This window comes from Colobus angolensis, unplaced genomic scaffold, assembly GCF_000951035.1.
Source record: "Colobus angolensis palliatus isolate OR3802 unplaced genomic scaffold, Cang.pa_1.0 Scaffold148, whole genome shotgun sequence".
NCBI classification, from domain to species: Eukaryota; Metazoa; Chordata; class Mammalia; order Primates; family Cercopithecidae; genus Colobus; species Colobus angolensis.
Window position 1 is genome coordinate 3,166,826 of NW_012114577.1, and position 17,138 is coordinate 3,183,963.

The 17,138-nt window shown below is 40.6% G+C and overlaps 1 protein-coding gene across 1 annotated transcript in view; it reads right to left on the reverse strand.

The window, feature by feature from the left end:
• Positions 1–639: 639 nt before the first annotated feature.
• TOMM20 (translocase of outer mitochondrial membrane 20 homolog (yeast)) overlaps positions 640–17,138 on the reverse strand; it is a 25,301-nt gene continuing 8,802 nt past the window's right edge. The window contains exons 2-5 of the mRNA XM_011935731.1: positions 13,492–13,538; positions 10,669–10,750; positions 5,213–5,355; positions 640–3,404 (exon numbers count right to left, since the gene is read on the reverse strand). Of these exons, the coding sequence (XP_011791121.1) occupies positions 3,360–3,404; positions 5,213–5,355; positions 10,669–10,750; positions 13,492–13,538 (317 nt within the window). The 3' untranslated portion in view covers positions 640–3,359. The remainder of the gene's footprint in view (positions 3,405–5,212; positions 5,356–10,668; positions 10,751–13,491; positions 13,539–17,138) is intronic.

Here is a 17,138-nt window from a genome sequence, read left to right on the forward strand (position 1 = left end):
TCTGCTCTTCAACTCAGTCTTTCCAACACACTCAGGTCCTGCTTACCTGGGCAGTTTGTGGCAGGAGCTGAGGAGGCTAGGGCACACTCCCTTCCACCCTCTCCAAAGCATCACTTTTACAATTAATATAACTTTGGAGGTAGCAATGAGAATTTTATCTTAGAGCAAAATTACAAAAACTCTCATAGATCTGATACTGATGACTTGTACACTTCAGATCCTTATCAGTGATGTAGAATACAACATATTCTCAGCTAGCGTGTTCTGCTACCAATTAGCCGCTTCTTACAATGCTAATGTACATATTCTGTAACCTTAACACAGCTAGTTTCTCTAACAAGGCTTCATGTTTCACATGTCAGCGACATCACCACTGAGCTCCTCTCTCAGGAATCTGTTTTAACGGGCCTTCCAGGTGACTGCTATCTCCTGAAGCTGGGCCCACCACCACCCGGAAGCCCTCGGGAGCTGACACTACCACAGGGATCTTCACCTGGAATCTGAGGCAAATGTGCATTCTCCTGGCAGAGAAGCCTGCAGCTCTAGACATCCTGAAAGACGTTAATAACAAAAAACCCACAGCTTCAGAATCATCAAATTCAGCAGAGTTCACTTCTCCAAACATACGCCAAGCCAAAGTTTTCTCCAAGCCCTTTAATAGTCACTTAAACAGTTGAGGCACAAGCAATAATAAAACTGCATTTTTTTACGTTACAAAAAGATTTTGTATGTTATCTGCATGATATACCAATTTTCTCAGTCTCTTCTGCAACAGCTCTCATTAACACTCTGGTCCACAGGCTGATTTAATAAAGTCAGAATGGCAGGCGGGAAGATGGTAAAATAAACTTACCGAGGGGCAAAAGGAACCAAACATTTCCTGAGTGCCTACTCTGCATGCTCTACTAGGTTTTACACACTTTACATAAATGTGAACCTAAGTTCTAGTTATCAGTTAAGAGGCCAGCATTGCTAAGGCCAGTAAGTCTACGTTTTAAATGTTATTTCACCTTTAAGTACAAATTGTGGAACAAAACAATGTATCTTTGCCCAAAGAAGCATGTCAACTGTTGCACTACTACATTATTTTCTATTTCCAAAGTTTTTGTTTTTAGTAAGTGTGCAACATTAGCACATGGAAACACTCAAGCTGTGTATTAGTTCACTGAAATCTGGGGTTTTTCCGTTCTCACCCGCTGAGCACCATTTGGCCAGCATCACTACAACGAGCTGATTCTATCACCTTGTAAAACTTAAGATGGGAATGGATAGTGTTTGGCAATTACATTTCTGGGAGAAAAAAGTGCTGATTTTTATCTTTAACTTGACACAGCTAGCTTTAAAAAGTGGTACCTCATTTTAAAGCACCAAAGTTGTCATTTAAATAAGAAAATGTACTTGGCTTAATGAGCTGTAAAATGAAGGTATCATTGCCTTTTCAAGCATTACAGCAAAGCCAGTATGTTCAGAGCCAAGTGATACCCAGCTCATACTGCACTCCAGTTCCCAAGGAAATGGCGTTTCCACCCTCCCCAAACTTAAGCTGCCCCTCACTCCTCCAGCCAGCCCTCCTTTTTCCGAGTTTGCTCTTTCCTTGCTGAGCTGTCTGCCTCTTGCTCCCTTTCCCATCTGTTCTCCCTCTAACTGCCCCTCTATACACATCTGGGCTGCTGCCTAAGACTTTTTAGCTGCCTGGTGAGTCACTGACCAATCACCACTGCACTGCTCTGGATTTGGGATCCCACTAATAAAACTAACTGGCACGTCTGTACTGGTCATCCCCCGAAAAAAGCATCCTGTGTAACAAAAAAGCACTGTTTAAGGATTCAGGATCACAAACCCTCAAGATACCCGAAAAAAGTCCTCAAATGTGAGTCGCCTAGTGTAACAGTAGAGGTAAGTTCAAAGATGAAAAGTGATTTGTTCAAGGCTGTGCGGCTAATCAGAGGCAGAAACTAGAACTGTTTCTCTTTCCACTACACCACAAAAAAACCGAGATTAATGATTAAGAAGAGTTTGTAAGTCAACCAAAATAAAATGCCTAGTACATAGGAAAAGTCTTTGGGATTTCTCCACAGACTTTTAGACAGAACAAAGGCAATCTTTACAATGAGAAAGGCTCCTCAGTTCAACAGATGCCACCAAGTACCAAGGATCCTTACTCAGTTCTGAAACTGGATCTGTGACTACGGAGAATATGTCACTATTTGAGAATAAGAGGTCCCACCTGCTCCACTCTTCTCAAGTCTTCAGTCACAAGGTTGCAACTTACTCTCATCGTTTAACAAGATAAATTAATCCAGTTGAAGTAGGATTGAGGTGGTACACTGAAGATAAAAGCAAAAGGCAACAAACATTTTTACAAGCAGATCATCCCAGTTACCTTAAAAGTTTCGGATTAATTTACAAAGTAGTGACAGAACCATATAATTTCAGTGAAAATCAAGATAGTTATACCATTAAAAACAAAAAAGATCAATTCAGAAATACTAAGTCAGGCAAGCATGCAAAATTCAGATATAAAAAAAAAGCAGGGCCTGGTTGCCCACATACATTCCTCAGGTTAAGGTGGATTTAAAGATGCCCAACAGAACCCAATGAATCAGAAGCTGAAAGGGACACTTCAGAGATCAGTAGACGCATTCTCTCATGTAACAAATGGAAGGAAAGTGAGCACACACTAACTGGCGAAGCTCACAAGGCTAGATTGGGGTGCACAGAGATCTAATTCCTGGTGCTATTAGGAATTACATATATTTAAAATACAAGGAGATAAATACCCAGAACACATTAAGCCTACTGATTTAAACAGAACATTTCAAGACTGATACACAGAAAGGGAAGGAAGCTGTTAACCCAGCACAGCAGCACACTTCACATACTTATGTCTCAGAGATTAAATGGAAAGAAATGATCAATCAAAACCTTCAATGCTCAGTTTTCACAAACACAAGCCTATCAAATTTCCGGATTTACAGCAAAATGTGCCAGCTAAAAGTGTACATTCTTCAATTTCTCCTATACTTTTTTTTTTTGCCTATCTTTCAAAACTGAGCACTGGGTATTTTTAACATAAGCCATGTCATATGTACAGTTTAACTATGTTTCAAGAATAAACAAAATCCGTATTTCAGTAACTCATAGTGTATTTATAAAATGAAAAATTATCAAAATACACTTTTCACTGGGAAAAATAAATAAAATAGACAAATGGATCTACACAAAGTAAACATTAACTTTGGTAGATTTTAGTGTAGTTCATAACAAGCATATTTGCCCTTATTTCCCCAGAGCTGCTCAACTACCAAGACTTTTAAAAATATTTTTAACTGAGATTTTATTATGTTGACATTTGTTTCTCATTCCACATCATCTTCAGCCAAGCTCTGAGCACTTACAATTCTCTGAAAGAAAAAAAAATAGTTTTTTAAAGTGTCATAAGCATGTAATCAGGATTCTAACTTCAACATAAAATGCTCTCTGTATTCAAATAATCGAATCTTGGTAAAATTCACCCATTCTGACATTTAACTCAACATGTAATACTTTACACACCGTCAGCATCCAAGAAAACAATGATCACACTACTGTCGGTCCCATTTCAAAAGTCAAGTTAACAAAGGAGGCAAAGCATTACATTACATGTATTTTTAATTCAGATGGGGTCTCTGTCACCCAGGCTGGAATGCAGTAGCACAATCTCAGCTCACTGCAACCTCTGCCTCCTGGGCTCAAGCGATCCTCCCCCACTTCAGCCTCCTGAGTAGCTGGGACTACAGACTCGTGCCACCATGCCTGGCTAAAGGAGACAGAGCATTATATTATATATATTTTTACTTCAGATGGGGTCTCTGACACCCAGGCTGGAGTGCAGTAGCACAGTCTCGGCTCACTGCAACCTCTGCCTACTGGGCTCAAGCGATCCTCCCCCAACTCAAACTCCTGAGTAGCGGGAACCACAGACTCATGCCACCATGCCCGGCTAATTTTTTTTATTTTTGGTGGAGACAGGGTTTTACCATGTTGCCCAGGCTGGCCTTGAACTCCTGAGTTCAAGTGAGTGCTAGGATTATAGAGCATGAGACACCATATCCAGCCATCATTACATAATACTACATCAGTCAATTATGTAACTAAAACCAAAAAGAATTTAAAATTTCTTTTCACTCCCCGGCAAACCAAGAACACTGATAACTGAGTGATTCAGAGGTCATTTTTAAGGAATTAGGCTTCATAGTGAATTCACAAATATTGCAAAAAACATCACCCTCAGGCCAATTTTCCAAAAGTACTATACTATGCTGCCTTTCAAACAGCATAATATTAAATTGATGATTCCAGTACGAATCCTCTAGAACTAGAACCACATTAGTCTAAATAAAAACAATTTAGACCCAAGTCCTTGGTTGTCCAACTCGTTCCCTCAAATCGTTGGGACCTTTACTTTCTTTCCAGTCCTTTTCTAATTCAGTTGAGTAAAAATCAGTTTGAAAAATTAACCAGTTAAAACTATCAAGTTCTGTAAATACTTCCTATCATCGTTCACTGTTTTAATCATACCAACCTGGGAAATCGACACATGTAACTGATACGCTATTCCAAAAAGTAGATTCATTTGGGCTCCTTGAACTCAAAATGAACAGAAAGCATTTTAGTTGACTCCTAATTTACACATAAGTTAATCTTTTACAGTATATTAATGGTATTTTGCATTTTTGAGTAGGGATTTGGGGATGTTGTCAAATAACTACAAACTCAAAGCGCACCTCAGCAGCAGCAGAGGCACTGAGCCTTTACACAAGTGAGTCAGAGGGAATCTATGCTCCTGAATGCCCTAATATCTAGGCTCTAGCTACCTAGGCTCCTTTGTCAGATCACCTAACAGAAGGCATGGTCTCCTGGAAGAGTAGGCAGAAAGCTACTTGTAGAAAGTACCCAAGAGTGACCTGAATTTGGACAGCTGACTACTAAGACCTGAGACTTATCACTAAGACACACACTTCCCGATCCACTCCAGGGCACAATCACTAGATCTGGGCAGTCATCTGGATGTTTCCCATCAGAGAAGAAAATGTCAAGCACTGATATTCTCATTTGTTTTCATTATACACGAGTTTATTTCATCATGTTCACTAGGCTCATTTTAAAATGTCTCTAATCATTCAGTTCTAAATCCTACTCACTTTTATGTCATAACATTCCAATTCCTTACCTGACTAATTGTTGGGAGTTTCGTCAGAAGCATCTGGAACACTGGTGGTGGAAGAGTTTGCTGTAAGACCTGCAGTAACTGCTGTGGCTGTCCACACACAGCAATTGCATTTGTCAGATGGTCTACACCCTTCTCATATTCACCTGTAAGATTTACATAAAATTACATGTAACCCGGTAAGTCTTGGCCTTTGTCAAAATTAACTTTACACGCCATATCCAAATGATGCTGACCAAAAACACTATGCAAGTAAAATGCTGGAAATAACCTACAGTGCATTCATACAGCTATTATGAAGCCACTAACAAGAATGATTCAGATTACATGTACTGACATGGAAGTGTTTCAAACATACATAAGGGGGAAATCAATGTATAAAAATGTCAAAGTATTGCTATTTATACACTTGGAATATTTCTGAAAGACTACATGAGACAATTGCTGAGAATCGAATAGTACTTTTCTGTAACAGAGAACTACAAGACTGGGGACTGAGGTGGAAAGAAGACTCAATTTCACATTAAGTCAAGTCTTTGTACTATTTGAATGGTATTACATGAGAAGGAAAAAAAAATTTTTAAGTGATACTAGTAGGAAAAATGGTCACACTAATGAAATATGACAGGAGAAAAAAAGCCATGATTAACTCTGAGTGGGAGGGTTTATTTTCCTTTATCTACAAATATCCTTCAACAGACACACTATGTTTGAAAAAAAACACTTAAGGCTTACAGTTTTTCGAAGTTCACTTAATTCAATAAACATTAAGTATCTGCTATGTGCACCTGTCCTTAGTTAACTCCATTTTATTTTATTTATTTTTTGAGACACGATCTCCCTCTGTCACCCAGGCTGGATCTTGGCTGACAGGAGCCTCAACTTCCTGGGCTCAAGCAATCCTCCCACCTCAACCTCCCAAGTAGCTAGGACCATAGGTGTGCACCACCACACCAGGCTAATTTTGCTCATTTTTTTTTTTTTGTAGAAACGGGGTCTCACTATGTTGCTCAACCTGGTCTCAAACTCCTGGACTCAAGTAATCCTCCTGTCTTGGCCTCCCAATGTGCTGAGATTACAGGCATGAGCCACTGCACTTGGCCCTAATTCCACTTTAAATCAAACTCCAAAAACTGCCCCAAATTATTTGAGCAAAACTATGCTACTAAATATTTTAAATTAAGCACTCTTCTGTATAGGAGGTTCCCATCAAAATATTTTAACGTGCCTTACATAAAAATAACGCCATTAGATATATTTTTAAAAAACAACAATACAAGTAGAGGTACTTGGCCGGGCGCGGTGGCTCAAGCCTGTAATCCCAGCACTTTAGGAGGCCGAGACGGGCGGATCACGAGGTCAGGAGATCGACACCATCCTGGCTAACACGGTGAAACCCCGTCTCTACTAAAAAAATACAAAAAACTAGCCGGGCGAGGTGGCAGGCGCCTGTAGTCCCAGCTACTCCGGAGGCTGAGGCAGGAGAATGGCGTAAACCCGGGAGGCGGAGCTTGCAGTGAGCCTAGAGAATCAAGACCAAACAAATCCCATAGGCAAAAAAAAAAAAAAAAAAACAAAGAAAAAAACAAGTAGAGGTACAATTCTCCTCAAGTTTCTCACATTTCTGCACTTCTGAGCAGATATTTACTGCCTTAGCTTCAAACTGTCTTTTCAAGGATGTTTGTACAGTGAACAACCTCAGAATAGAAACTTCCTCCCTCTGGAGCAAAGGCAGGTTTGCAACATTACCTATGTGTACGGAAAAGTGCACACATGTTTACTGCCCATTATAAAAAATTCAGGATCCTTAAATTCAAGGTTCCTCTCCTATATGTACATGTGTCCCCTGACTTTCTGCATTGCCTATAGGAGCAGTGGCTTGGGAAACCAGTGTAAATGCCAATACCCTTGTTACTATTATTGCAGTGAATAACGAGCTGTCCTTTGTCTCTAGCCTAGTGGTCTCATGTCTTTTGCCAGCATCCATGAAATTGGGGCAAACCAACCTGTTAGCATGCAATTGAGGTAAATCTCAGAACTTGATGGGAGTGGTGGCTCACACCTGTAATCCCAGCACTTAGCGAGGCCGAGGTGGGTGGATTACCTAAGGTCAGGAGTTCAAGACCAGCCTGGCCAACATGGTGAAACCCCATCTCTACTAAAAATACAAAAATTAGGCCAGGTGTGGTGGTTCACACCTTAATCCCAGCACTTTGGGAAGCCAAGGTGGTTGGATCTCACGAGCTCAAGATATCGAGACCATTCTGGCCAACATGGTGAAACCCGTTCTCTACTAAAAATACAAAAATTAGCTGGGCGTGGTAGCACGTGCCTGTAGTCCCAGCTGTTCAGGAGGCTGAGGCAGCAGAATCACTTGAACCTGGGAGGCGGAGGTTGCAGTGAGCCGAGATCGTGCCACTGCACTCCAGCCTGGTGAAAGAGTGAGACTCCATCTCAAAAACAAACAAACAAACAAACAAAGCTGGGCCTGGTGGCGCATGCCTGTAATCCCAGCTACTTGAGAGGCTGAGGCACAAGAATCGCTTGAACCCTCACTTGAAGCCTCGCTTGAACCTGGGAGGTGGAAGTTGCAGTGAGCTGAGATTGCGCCATTGCACTCCAGCCTGGGCAACAGAATGAGACTCCATCTCAAAAACAAAACAAAACAAAACAAAAAACACGTCAGACCTTTTCCAGTTGTTAATACCATTAAGATCACTTTTTACTAGGTTCTTTTTATTTACCAATTTTCCATTATATAAATTCACAGGAAACTGATCTTAAAGAGTAAGAATGGACCGGGTGCAGTGGCTCACACCCATAATCCCAGCACTCTGGGAAGCCGAGGCAGGCAGATCACTTGAGGTCAGGAGTTCGAGACCAGTCTGGCCAACATGGTGAAATCCCATCTCCACCAAAAATAGAAAAAAATCAGCCAGGCTTGGTGGTGCATGCCTATGATCCCAGCTACTCATGAGGCTGAGGCAGGAGAATCACTTGAACCTGGGAGGTGGAGGTTGCAGTGAGCCCTTATCGCGCCATTGCACTCTAGTCACTGCACTCTGGGTGACAGAGTAAACCTCCACTTCAAAAAAAGAAAGGAGAAAACAGTTTCAGATCAACCTTACTAATTTTTCCCCAGCAAGCTGAGGATATTAAGTATGTCTTAGGGAATATGTCTACCATCACACCCAATGCACTTGACCCTGTCAGCTGATGGCAAACCTGGGTATCAGGATAGTCACTCTGGTGTTCTTTCTAGGCTCTTAAATCTGGTATATGTTTTTTGTTCTACCAATTGGCTGCTATGGAAAGACTGAGAAACATTTTGGGTAAAATTTTGAGTACTGCGGAGTATCTGATGGCACCTGAGTATAAGTAAAGGTTTCCAAGAGCTTTTCTTAACCTCTTGACCATCCATCAGAAACAGGTGAATCTCCACTGCCAATGTGAGGACTATGATTGTCCCATGTACACAATGTTTCAGGATACTCCAATTGTGTAGGTCATTGTCATCTGGATCTGCAGGCACCATCTTGAGCTGCTTGGCCAATTCCTTTCCCAGATATTAAAATGACGATGTAATGATACCCATCACAAGAGATCAGACACAGGGCTGCACAGTGATCCACTGATGGTCAGTTTAGAATTACAGTAATCAAAAGATTGGCTAAGTCAGTTCCTGCTTCTGAATACATACCATAATTACATCTCTTCTGAACTAGCACTGTTGATTATCTTATCTGCAGATTTAGCAAAAATGCTGAAGAAGATACATTGACACAACCTCAAGTGTAGTAGGAGACACACTGACACAACCTCAAGTGCAGTGATCTTCTCATCTTGAGCTCCCTTCCTGTGCAAAGTGGATGCTGCTACAACTTTTGCTGACCGGACGGTCAAATCATAAGTGGTATCTTTTGTTAATGGCATCAAGAATATATAAAATCCATCTATCAGCATAGGAAGATCAAACCCAGTGTTATACGATGCAAGGAGCAGAGCAACTCAGTATGCAGCACTGCTTTAGCACTGAGGCGGAATGCTTTCCCTTTCCCCAATGCCTGGGTCCTCTCTCTCAGACTGATGGAGAAATTGCAGTGTGATGCCTATAGACCTGGAAATGTCTTCTGATTGGTACCTATCTTGTACTCCCCTGCAGTTACAGATTTTATGTATACAGTTTTTAAGAAACAGCATATCACTCTGTTGCCCGGGCTGGAATGCAGTGGCACCATCACAGCTCACTGGAGCCTCAAACCCCTGGGTTCAAGGTATCCTCCTACTTCAGTCTCCGAGTAGTTGGCTACAGGTGCATGCTATGGCACCTGGCTTATTTTCTCATTTACTGTAGAGATGAGGGTCTCACTTTGTTGTCGATGATGGTCTCAAACTCCTGGCTTCCAGCAATCCTCCTGCCTCAGCTCCCCAAAGTGCAGGGATTATAGGCATAAGCCACCATGTCTGTTCCTACTGAATGATTTTTAACCCTTCCCAGTCTGTTGGCAATTTGAGTACTGTGACTCTAAGTCAAATTAATTGAGCAATTCTATTGATATCAAAAAAGTATTTCTTGGCAAAGGGGAGACATAAAAAGGTAGTTACCACCATTTTCAATGGATTAAATTCTCCCATAAAAGAAACAACAAAAACCCATTCACATACAAATGCCCCACATCATGTAGTTAAATTCTATCTAAATCTATTGATACAGCAATCAGAATTTAAAAATACCTGACTGCAGTTTTATTAATGATAGCAACTACTTCAAATCTACGTTTGAGATTACTGAGTAAATTATGGTTCTCACGTTTGTCAATTTGATAATTTTAATTTCATAGCTGAACTTTAAAGACTGACAGAATGTTTTTTAGAAACTTCTTAGCACTGCTGATGAAATAAATGAAGTACAATGTAATGAAAAGGCTAAATTCTGGATCAGATAACAAGTTGGTTCTGAAATAAGGGGTCATGAACTCACCGTGTGACCTTGATTAGGTAAATTAACCTTCTCTGGGACCTTACATTAGCCATTCCTTCCTATAAATACTGGAAAAGATCTGAAGATGAGATGAAGGAGTTGAGGAGTATATTCCTAGCTCACATTCCTTCAGTTACTATTTACATATCGCACTATGGCTATACATTAGAAACTACTTCCGAGTAAGAGAACCTCATTTGTAAAAACTTATTATATCTTCTATATCATATGATATAGCAAGAAAACCTAAAACTCACTTAAAATATATTATGGACAATATCCCACGAGGAATATTTCTTTCTAGAGCCAGTCTTACACAAAATAATCTTCCAATTATTAAGTGCCTAAAAACTTGTCTTAAGATATCTGGAGTACCTTTTCTTATAGCCAAATTACACAAACAAAATCCCTTATCATTATAAATTTCTATCACTGAGAAAAACTCTACCCAGTTCCTTAGCACTTCCATGACTATTACCTTGAGCTAGTAACTCTTCACCAAGCTGTATTTCTTCAAGGAAGAACTTCTGAACAGCTTCAGCATCTTTAAGGTCAGGTAACTGGAAATAAAATATTTAATAATTGACACCACAATTATGCCAGGGGATATAACCAATACACAGATATCAATAAAAATAAAACAACAAAAACCCAATCAATCATTCTAAAAAAACTGATAGAAGAACTTTACTCCTGAACAACGCTTGTAGGAATTAGGAGTTCATCTACATTCAAACAAATAAAAGAAAAAACTTGAGTTTCTATTTGAAAAATTCTTAGAAAGCTCTAACTTGAATGTAAAAAGAGTGCAAAATCTATACCATCTACACACTTTACACTATTTTCGGATTGCCATTATTGTAGATTTTTATACAACTGTAATCAATTTGTCCTTATGATTCAACATTATTTTATATAGATTTGGTTTTTGTTGTTGTTGTTGTTGAGACACAGTGTCATTCTGTCACCTAGGCTGGAGTGCAGTGGCACAATCCCAGCTCACTGCAACTTCCACCTCCTGGATTCAAGTGATTCTCCTGCCTCAGTCTCCCGAGTAGCTGGGATTACAGGCGCCCGCCACCATGCCCAACTAAATTTTTGTATTTTTAGTAGGCAGGGTTTCGCAATGTTGGCCAGGTTGGTCTCAAACTCCTGACCTCAGATGATCCACCCACCTCGGCCTCCCAAAGTGCTAGTATTACAGGTATGAGCCAATGCACCCAGCCTACATTTTACATGCATCTAAAAGACTATTTTTTGAGACAGGGTCTCACTCTGTCGCCCAGGCTGTAGTGCAGTAGTGTGATCACAGCTCAGTGCCTTCACCTCTCAGATTCAAGTGATCCTCCTACCTCAGCCTCTCTCTACAAAAAAATGAAAAATTAGCTAGGCATGGTGGCCCATGCCTATAGTCCAGCTGCTAAGGAGGCTAAAGCAGGATTGTTTGAACCCAGGAAGTCGAAGCTGCAGTGACCTGTGATTGCACCACTACTGCACTCCAGCCTGGGTGACAGGGTGAGACCTTGTCTCAAAGAAAAGGCCATTTTTATTTGAAAACCTACACTTCAGTAGCTGGGTGCGGTGGCTCATGTCTCTAATTCCAGCACGTTGGGAGGCCCAGGCAGGCGGATCACAAGGTCAAGAGATTGAGGCTATGCTGGCCAACATGGTGAAACACCGTCTCTACTAAAATACAAAAATTAGCTGGGTGTGGTGGCATGCACCTGTAGTCCCAGCTACTCGCGAGGCTGAGGCAGGAGAATCGCTTGAACCTGGGAGGCAGAGGTTGCAGTGAGCCGAGAGCACGCCACTGCACTCCACCCTGGTGACAAAGTGACACTCCACCTCAAAAAAAAAAGAAAAAAAAAGAGAGCAAGAAAACCAACCTAAACTTCTAATAGTGCAAGTTTTTGGTACTTGAATTACATTGTACATGCTCTTATTAGCCTAGCCAACACAAGTGAAACAATTTAAATTTCTGAAAGTGGAAACATCTTTCACAGACTATCCCAGCATATGGCAATAATTTAATTCTATTCCTGAATCTAAAAATACATACTGGTGCATGTCTCAATCCATTTTCCTATGCCCTTAAAAATGTAAGTTACCAAAAGCATAATAAACACATTACACATTTCAGAAACGTAGTCTGAACCTACTAGAACAACGAAGTAGTTCCCTCCCATTTTCACTTCACTATTACCATGTCCAGTCAACCAGCTGTGTTTACACAACTGTTTCAAAATAACAAAACATACTGGTTGACTTAATTTTTCCTTGTCTCAACTTGCTTTAAAAAGAACCACTAATGATCCAGTAATCTAAGTCCTAAGAACCCAGACAACAGAACTCATCTCTATAAAAAGGAAAAGCTGCACACACAATGATTAACATGTACTTAATTTACTTACACACCACAGAACATTTTTTTTTTTTTTTGAGATGGAGTCTCGCTCTGTGGCCCAGGCTGGAGTGCAGTGGCCGGATCTCAGCTCACTACAAGCTCCGCCTCCCGGGTTTACACCCTTCTCCTGCCTCAGCCTCCCGAGTAGCTGGGACTACAGGCGCCCACCACCTCGCCCGGCTGGTTTTTTGTATTTTTTTTAGTAGAGACGGGGTTTCACCGTGTTAGCCAGGATGGTGTTGATCTCCTGACCTCGTGATCCGCCCGTCTCGGCCTCCCAAAGTGCTGGGATTACAGGCTTGAGCCACCGCGCCCGGCCCAACAGAACATTTTTTACCAAGTAGATAAACCTACGTAGTCATTAAAAATAATCAAGAACTCAGGATCTACGAAAAGAAAAAATAAATTACAAGTTTTATATCCAGAACTGTGTACTGGAACAAGGCAAAAATTTGTCAGGGCAGTGGGATTCTGGATCAGTGGGCTTGAATAATCTTGAATAATTTTTGAAATAATAACCCATGGTTCTTTCAAAGGAAGCTAGAGTAAGGAAATTAAATCTTAAGTGTAATATTGCATCATTTTGAAGCACCTGATTAGGAACTTTTCATCTTTTGGTGCAAATGTCTTGAGGCCCTCATATTGTTCCTTAATTATTGTTCACACAGTAAGCTATTTGTTGTTATGGCCAGCAAAAGAAATAATGAAGGACCTGATAATTGTCAGTGGAACTATGTTATTCACCTACTCCTAAAAATAAGCTGTATTTTAAAATAAAAATTCAAAGTCCAGTATCAACTAGCTTTTTCCAATTACATTTTAATTACATTTCCAATTACAGATTTTAAAATAATATTTCTTTAAAATATATAATTTAAACAGAAACCAGACTATTACCTTGGAAAGCCCAGCTCTCTCCTTGGCAAGCTTCTGTTTCTTTCTTCCTACAAGAAAGGTAATGTTATATTTACATTTTGTCATTATAAAAATGGGAATGAAAAGAATTCTAATTGCTGTGGCAGTCATTAATTCCATTTGCAAAACATTTCTAACTCTAGCAATCTATCCCTCCCTGTGATCTATCAAGGACATAAGAATAGTCTGGTCAGTGAGCTGTAGGCAATGTGACACTGCACTGGAGCGTTCTCCTTCCCTCTGGTGCAGAAGATCTAGCAATTCACAGACGGATATAGCTCCCACAGCTGGACTTCTAAAGTAATTACAACAAGCAGATCAAGTCCCGCCCTTCCAACCAACACAGGACATGTAACAGGGGTAAGAGTTACGCCACTAGTATTAGGGAGTTTTATTACTGAAATATGCCAGATTATATCTTTACGGAATATTGAAAACTGGCATTCTTAAATGAAAAAAAAAAAAAAACCTAAAGTGTACTGGAGGCATATGGTGGTTATATGAAAATACTATACCACTTAAAGGTACTTGAGCATCCTCAAGATTTTGGTATCCAGGGGAGGCCTGGAACCAATCACTCAAGGATACTGAGGGAGGACTACCCCTAAAGTGATAATCATTAAAAACTACCAATGACATAGAGTAACTACTGACATAGTTAAGAAAATGTAAGGCTCCAATACTTATTATTAGCTAATATTTATTAGCTGGGTGATTTTACGCAAATCTCTCACTCTCCCAAGATAAGGTCTATCTAATCTTAGAAAACTACAATGAGAAACAAAAGCCACGAAACAAGCAGATGTCCTCTGAACACCTTAAAGCACTCTACAAATCCAAGCCTCAATGCATGACTAAAGAGGTGTGAGGGCCGGGTGCAGTGGCTCATACCTGTAATCCCAGCACTTTAGGAGGCTGAGCCAGGCAGATCACAAGGTCAGGAGTTTGAGACCAGCCTGGTCAACACAGTGAAACCCAATCTCTACTAAAAATACAAAAACTGGCCGGGTGCGGTGGCAGGTGCCTGTAGTCCCAGCTACTTGGGAGGTTGAGGCGGTAGAAGCACTTAAAACCTGGGAGGCGGAGGTTGCAGTGAGCCGAGATAGAGCCACTGCACTCCAGCCTGGGCAACAGAGCGAGACTCTGTCTCAAAAAAGAGGTCTGCCTACCTGCAGACAGAAGGTTCATTTACTATGGTCAAGGTACCTTTTCTTAGTCAACCCTCATAAACTGGATTTCATCACACCAGCATCAGATACCCACTCATCTCCCGTAATAGAGTGCTACCACTATAAGGCCTAAATACAATTCTAGCCATTTCAACAGAAAAAATATGCATTAAAGTTGATCTTATGTATTAATTTGAAGACTGCTAATTTAAGTACCTTACCTAAGTGTTCATCACTGCACAACTAACTGTGGGGAAAAAGGACAAAGAACATAATTCGACCCTCCATTTGCTTATGGGCTTTTGTTCTCTTAAGGCAGAAAGTAATGAGTGATACCAGACAACAATATCTAATTGCTAAATACTGTGGTCTACACTGGAATCTGTACTAGAGGGAACGCAGTAAAACTAGAAAAGAAATGGAAGACTTCAGAGGATCTGGACGTGAAGACAAGGAACACTTGTATGTAAGCACTAAGTTTTAGATGCTACATGCCATACACTGTTCTAAATGTTTATTAGTTTATTTAATCCTCACAACACTAAAAGGAGGTATGGCTGGGCACAGTGGCTCACACCTGTAATCCCAGCACTTTGGGAGGCCAAAGCGGTCAGATCACTGGAGGTCAGGAGTTCGAGACCAGCCTGGTTGATACGGTGAAATCCCGTCTCTACTAAAATACAAAAAATTAGCTGGGTGTGGTGGCAGGCACCTGCAGTCCCAGCTACTCAAGAGGCTGTAGCAAGAGGATCACCTGAACCTGGGAGGTGGAGGTTGCAGTGAGCTGAGATAGTGCCACTGTACTCCAGCACGGGTAACAGAGTGAACTCTGTCTCAAACAAAAACAAAAAACAAAAAACCAGGAACTATTATCATCCCCATTTTCCAGATGAGAAAATGTATCAAGGTCGCAATTACTTACTGGTGGAATGGCAACTCAAACCCAGGCTTTTGGACTTGAAACATGACTCTCTTCTGCCTCCATAGTTAATAGTGTGGAGAAGACATTATTACCATCAAAACAAAAGGCACCTCAGAAATGAATGTGCCAAGTTTGCGGGATCAATTGTACGAGACATACAATCTGCTAAACCAGAATTTAGAGAAAATGACAAAACTGATCATGAAACCCAGAAAAGTGAAATTTAGTCGTAAGGTTTTTTAATAAGGTGGGGAGGAGTATGTGATTGCCACTGAATACATTTAACTGACACAGCTACCAAATTTTAAGATCTCTTAGTTGCTTTACATTTTTAGCAATAAGATTAAAATTCTGGCTTTAGTTTCATGATACAATTAACTTGCTACATTAACATATTTTCAGATATAGTATAATGCAGTATCTCTGTGATAAAGGGAGAGATGGTAATCAACTGAAAAACCATAAAGAAATTTAACAATGAGCAAAATCAAGCCTTGACTCAATGTTTCCAAGATTTATTCACTTAAATAAGATGCTTAATATATTTTTTACATGTCATTTTATCCGTCCCATATAAGTGAAACGCACCTGCAGTTGGCATTGTAATTTGGAAATTACATTTAATTTATTCATAATTTAGAATGATAAAACTATGCTTCAAGGATCCTGATACTCTGCTTTTGCTAACAGGTGACAAAAAGTCTAAATAAATTAGGATCCCAAATTTAACCTCAACCTTCATTTTTAACAATTAAGCCTCTCTTATGCTCCACCTCCCGGGTTCCCGCCATTCTTCTGCCTCAGTCTCCCAGGGAGCTGGGACTACAGGCACCCGCCACCACGCCCAGCTAATTTTTTCTATTTTTTAGCAGAGATGGGGTTTCACCATGTTAGCCAGGATGGTCTCGATCTCCTGACCTTGTAATCCACCCACCTCAGCCTCCCAAAGTGCTGGGATTACAGGCATGAGCCACTGCGCCTGGCTGCCTAAGCCTCTCTTCTTAACAAAAAAGAAGAAAGCCAACAAGCTACAAGCTACACGCCTTATGTGAGAAACTGCTCTTTTATTGCAAATGTAAATATTCTACTGAAAATAAGACTTAGAAGAACTCAAAATTAAAAAAAAATTAATTTAAAAAACTCAAAATTAACTGAACTGAAATAAATTTCATTTCACAAAGGCCAAATAACCCCAAAGTTTTTAAAATCAGCCAGTCACGTAATTACACTTTTTTTTTTTTTGAGACCGAGTCTCGCTCTGTCACCCAGACTGGAGTGCAGTTGCACCATCTTGGCTCACTACAATCTCAGCCTCCCAGGTTCAAGCGATCCTCCTGCCTCAGCCTCCCAAGTAGCTGGGACTACAGGCGCACGCCACCAAGCCCAGTTAATTTTTTTTTTGTATTTTTAGTAGAGACGGGATTTCACCATGTTGGCCAGACTGGTCTTGATCTCCTGGCCTCATGACCTACCTGCCTTGGCCTTCCAAAGTGCTGGGATTACAGGCGTGAGCCACTGTGCCTGGCCTATTTATATAC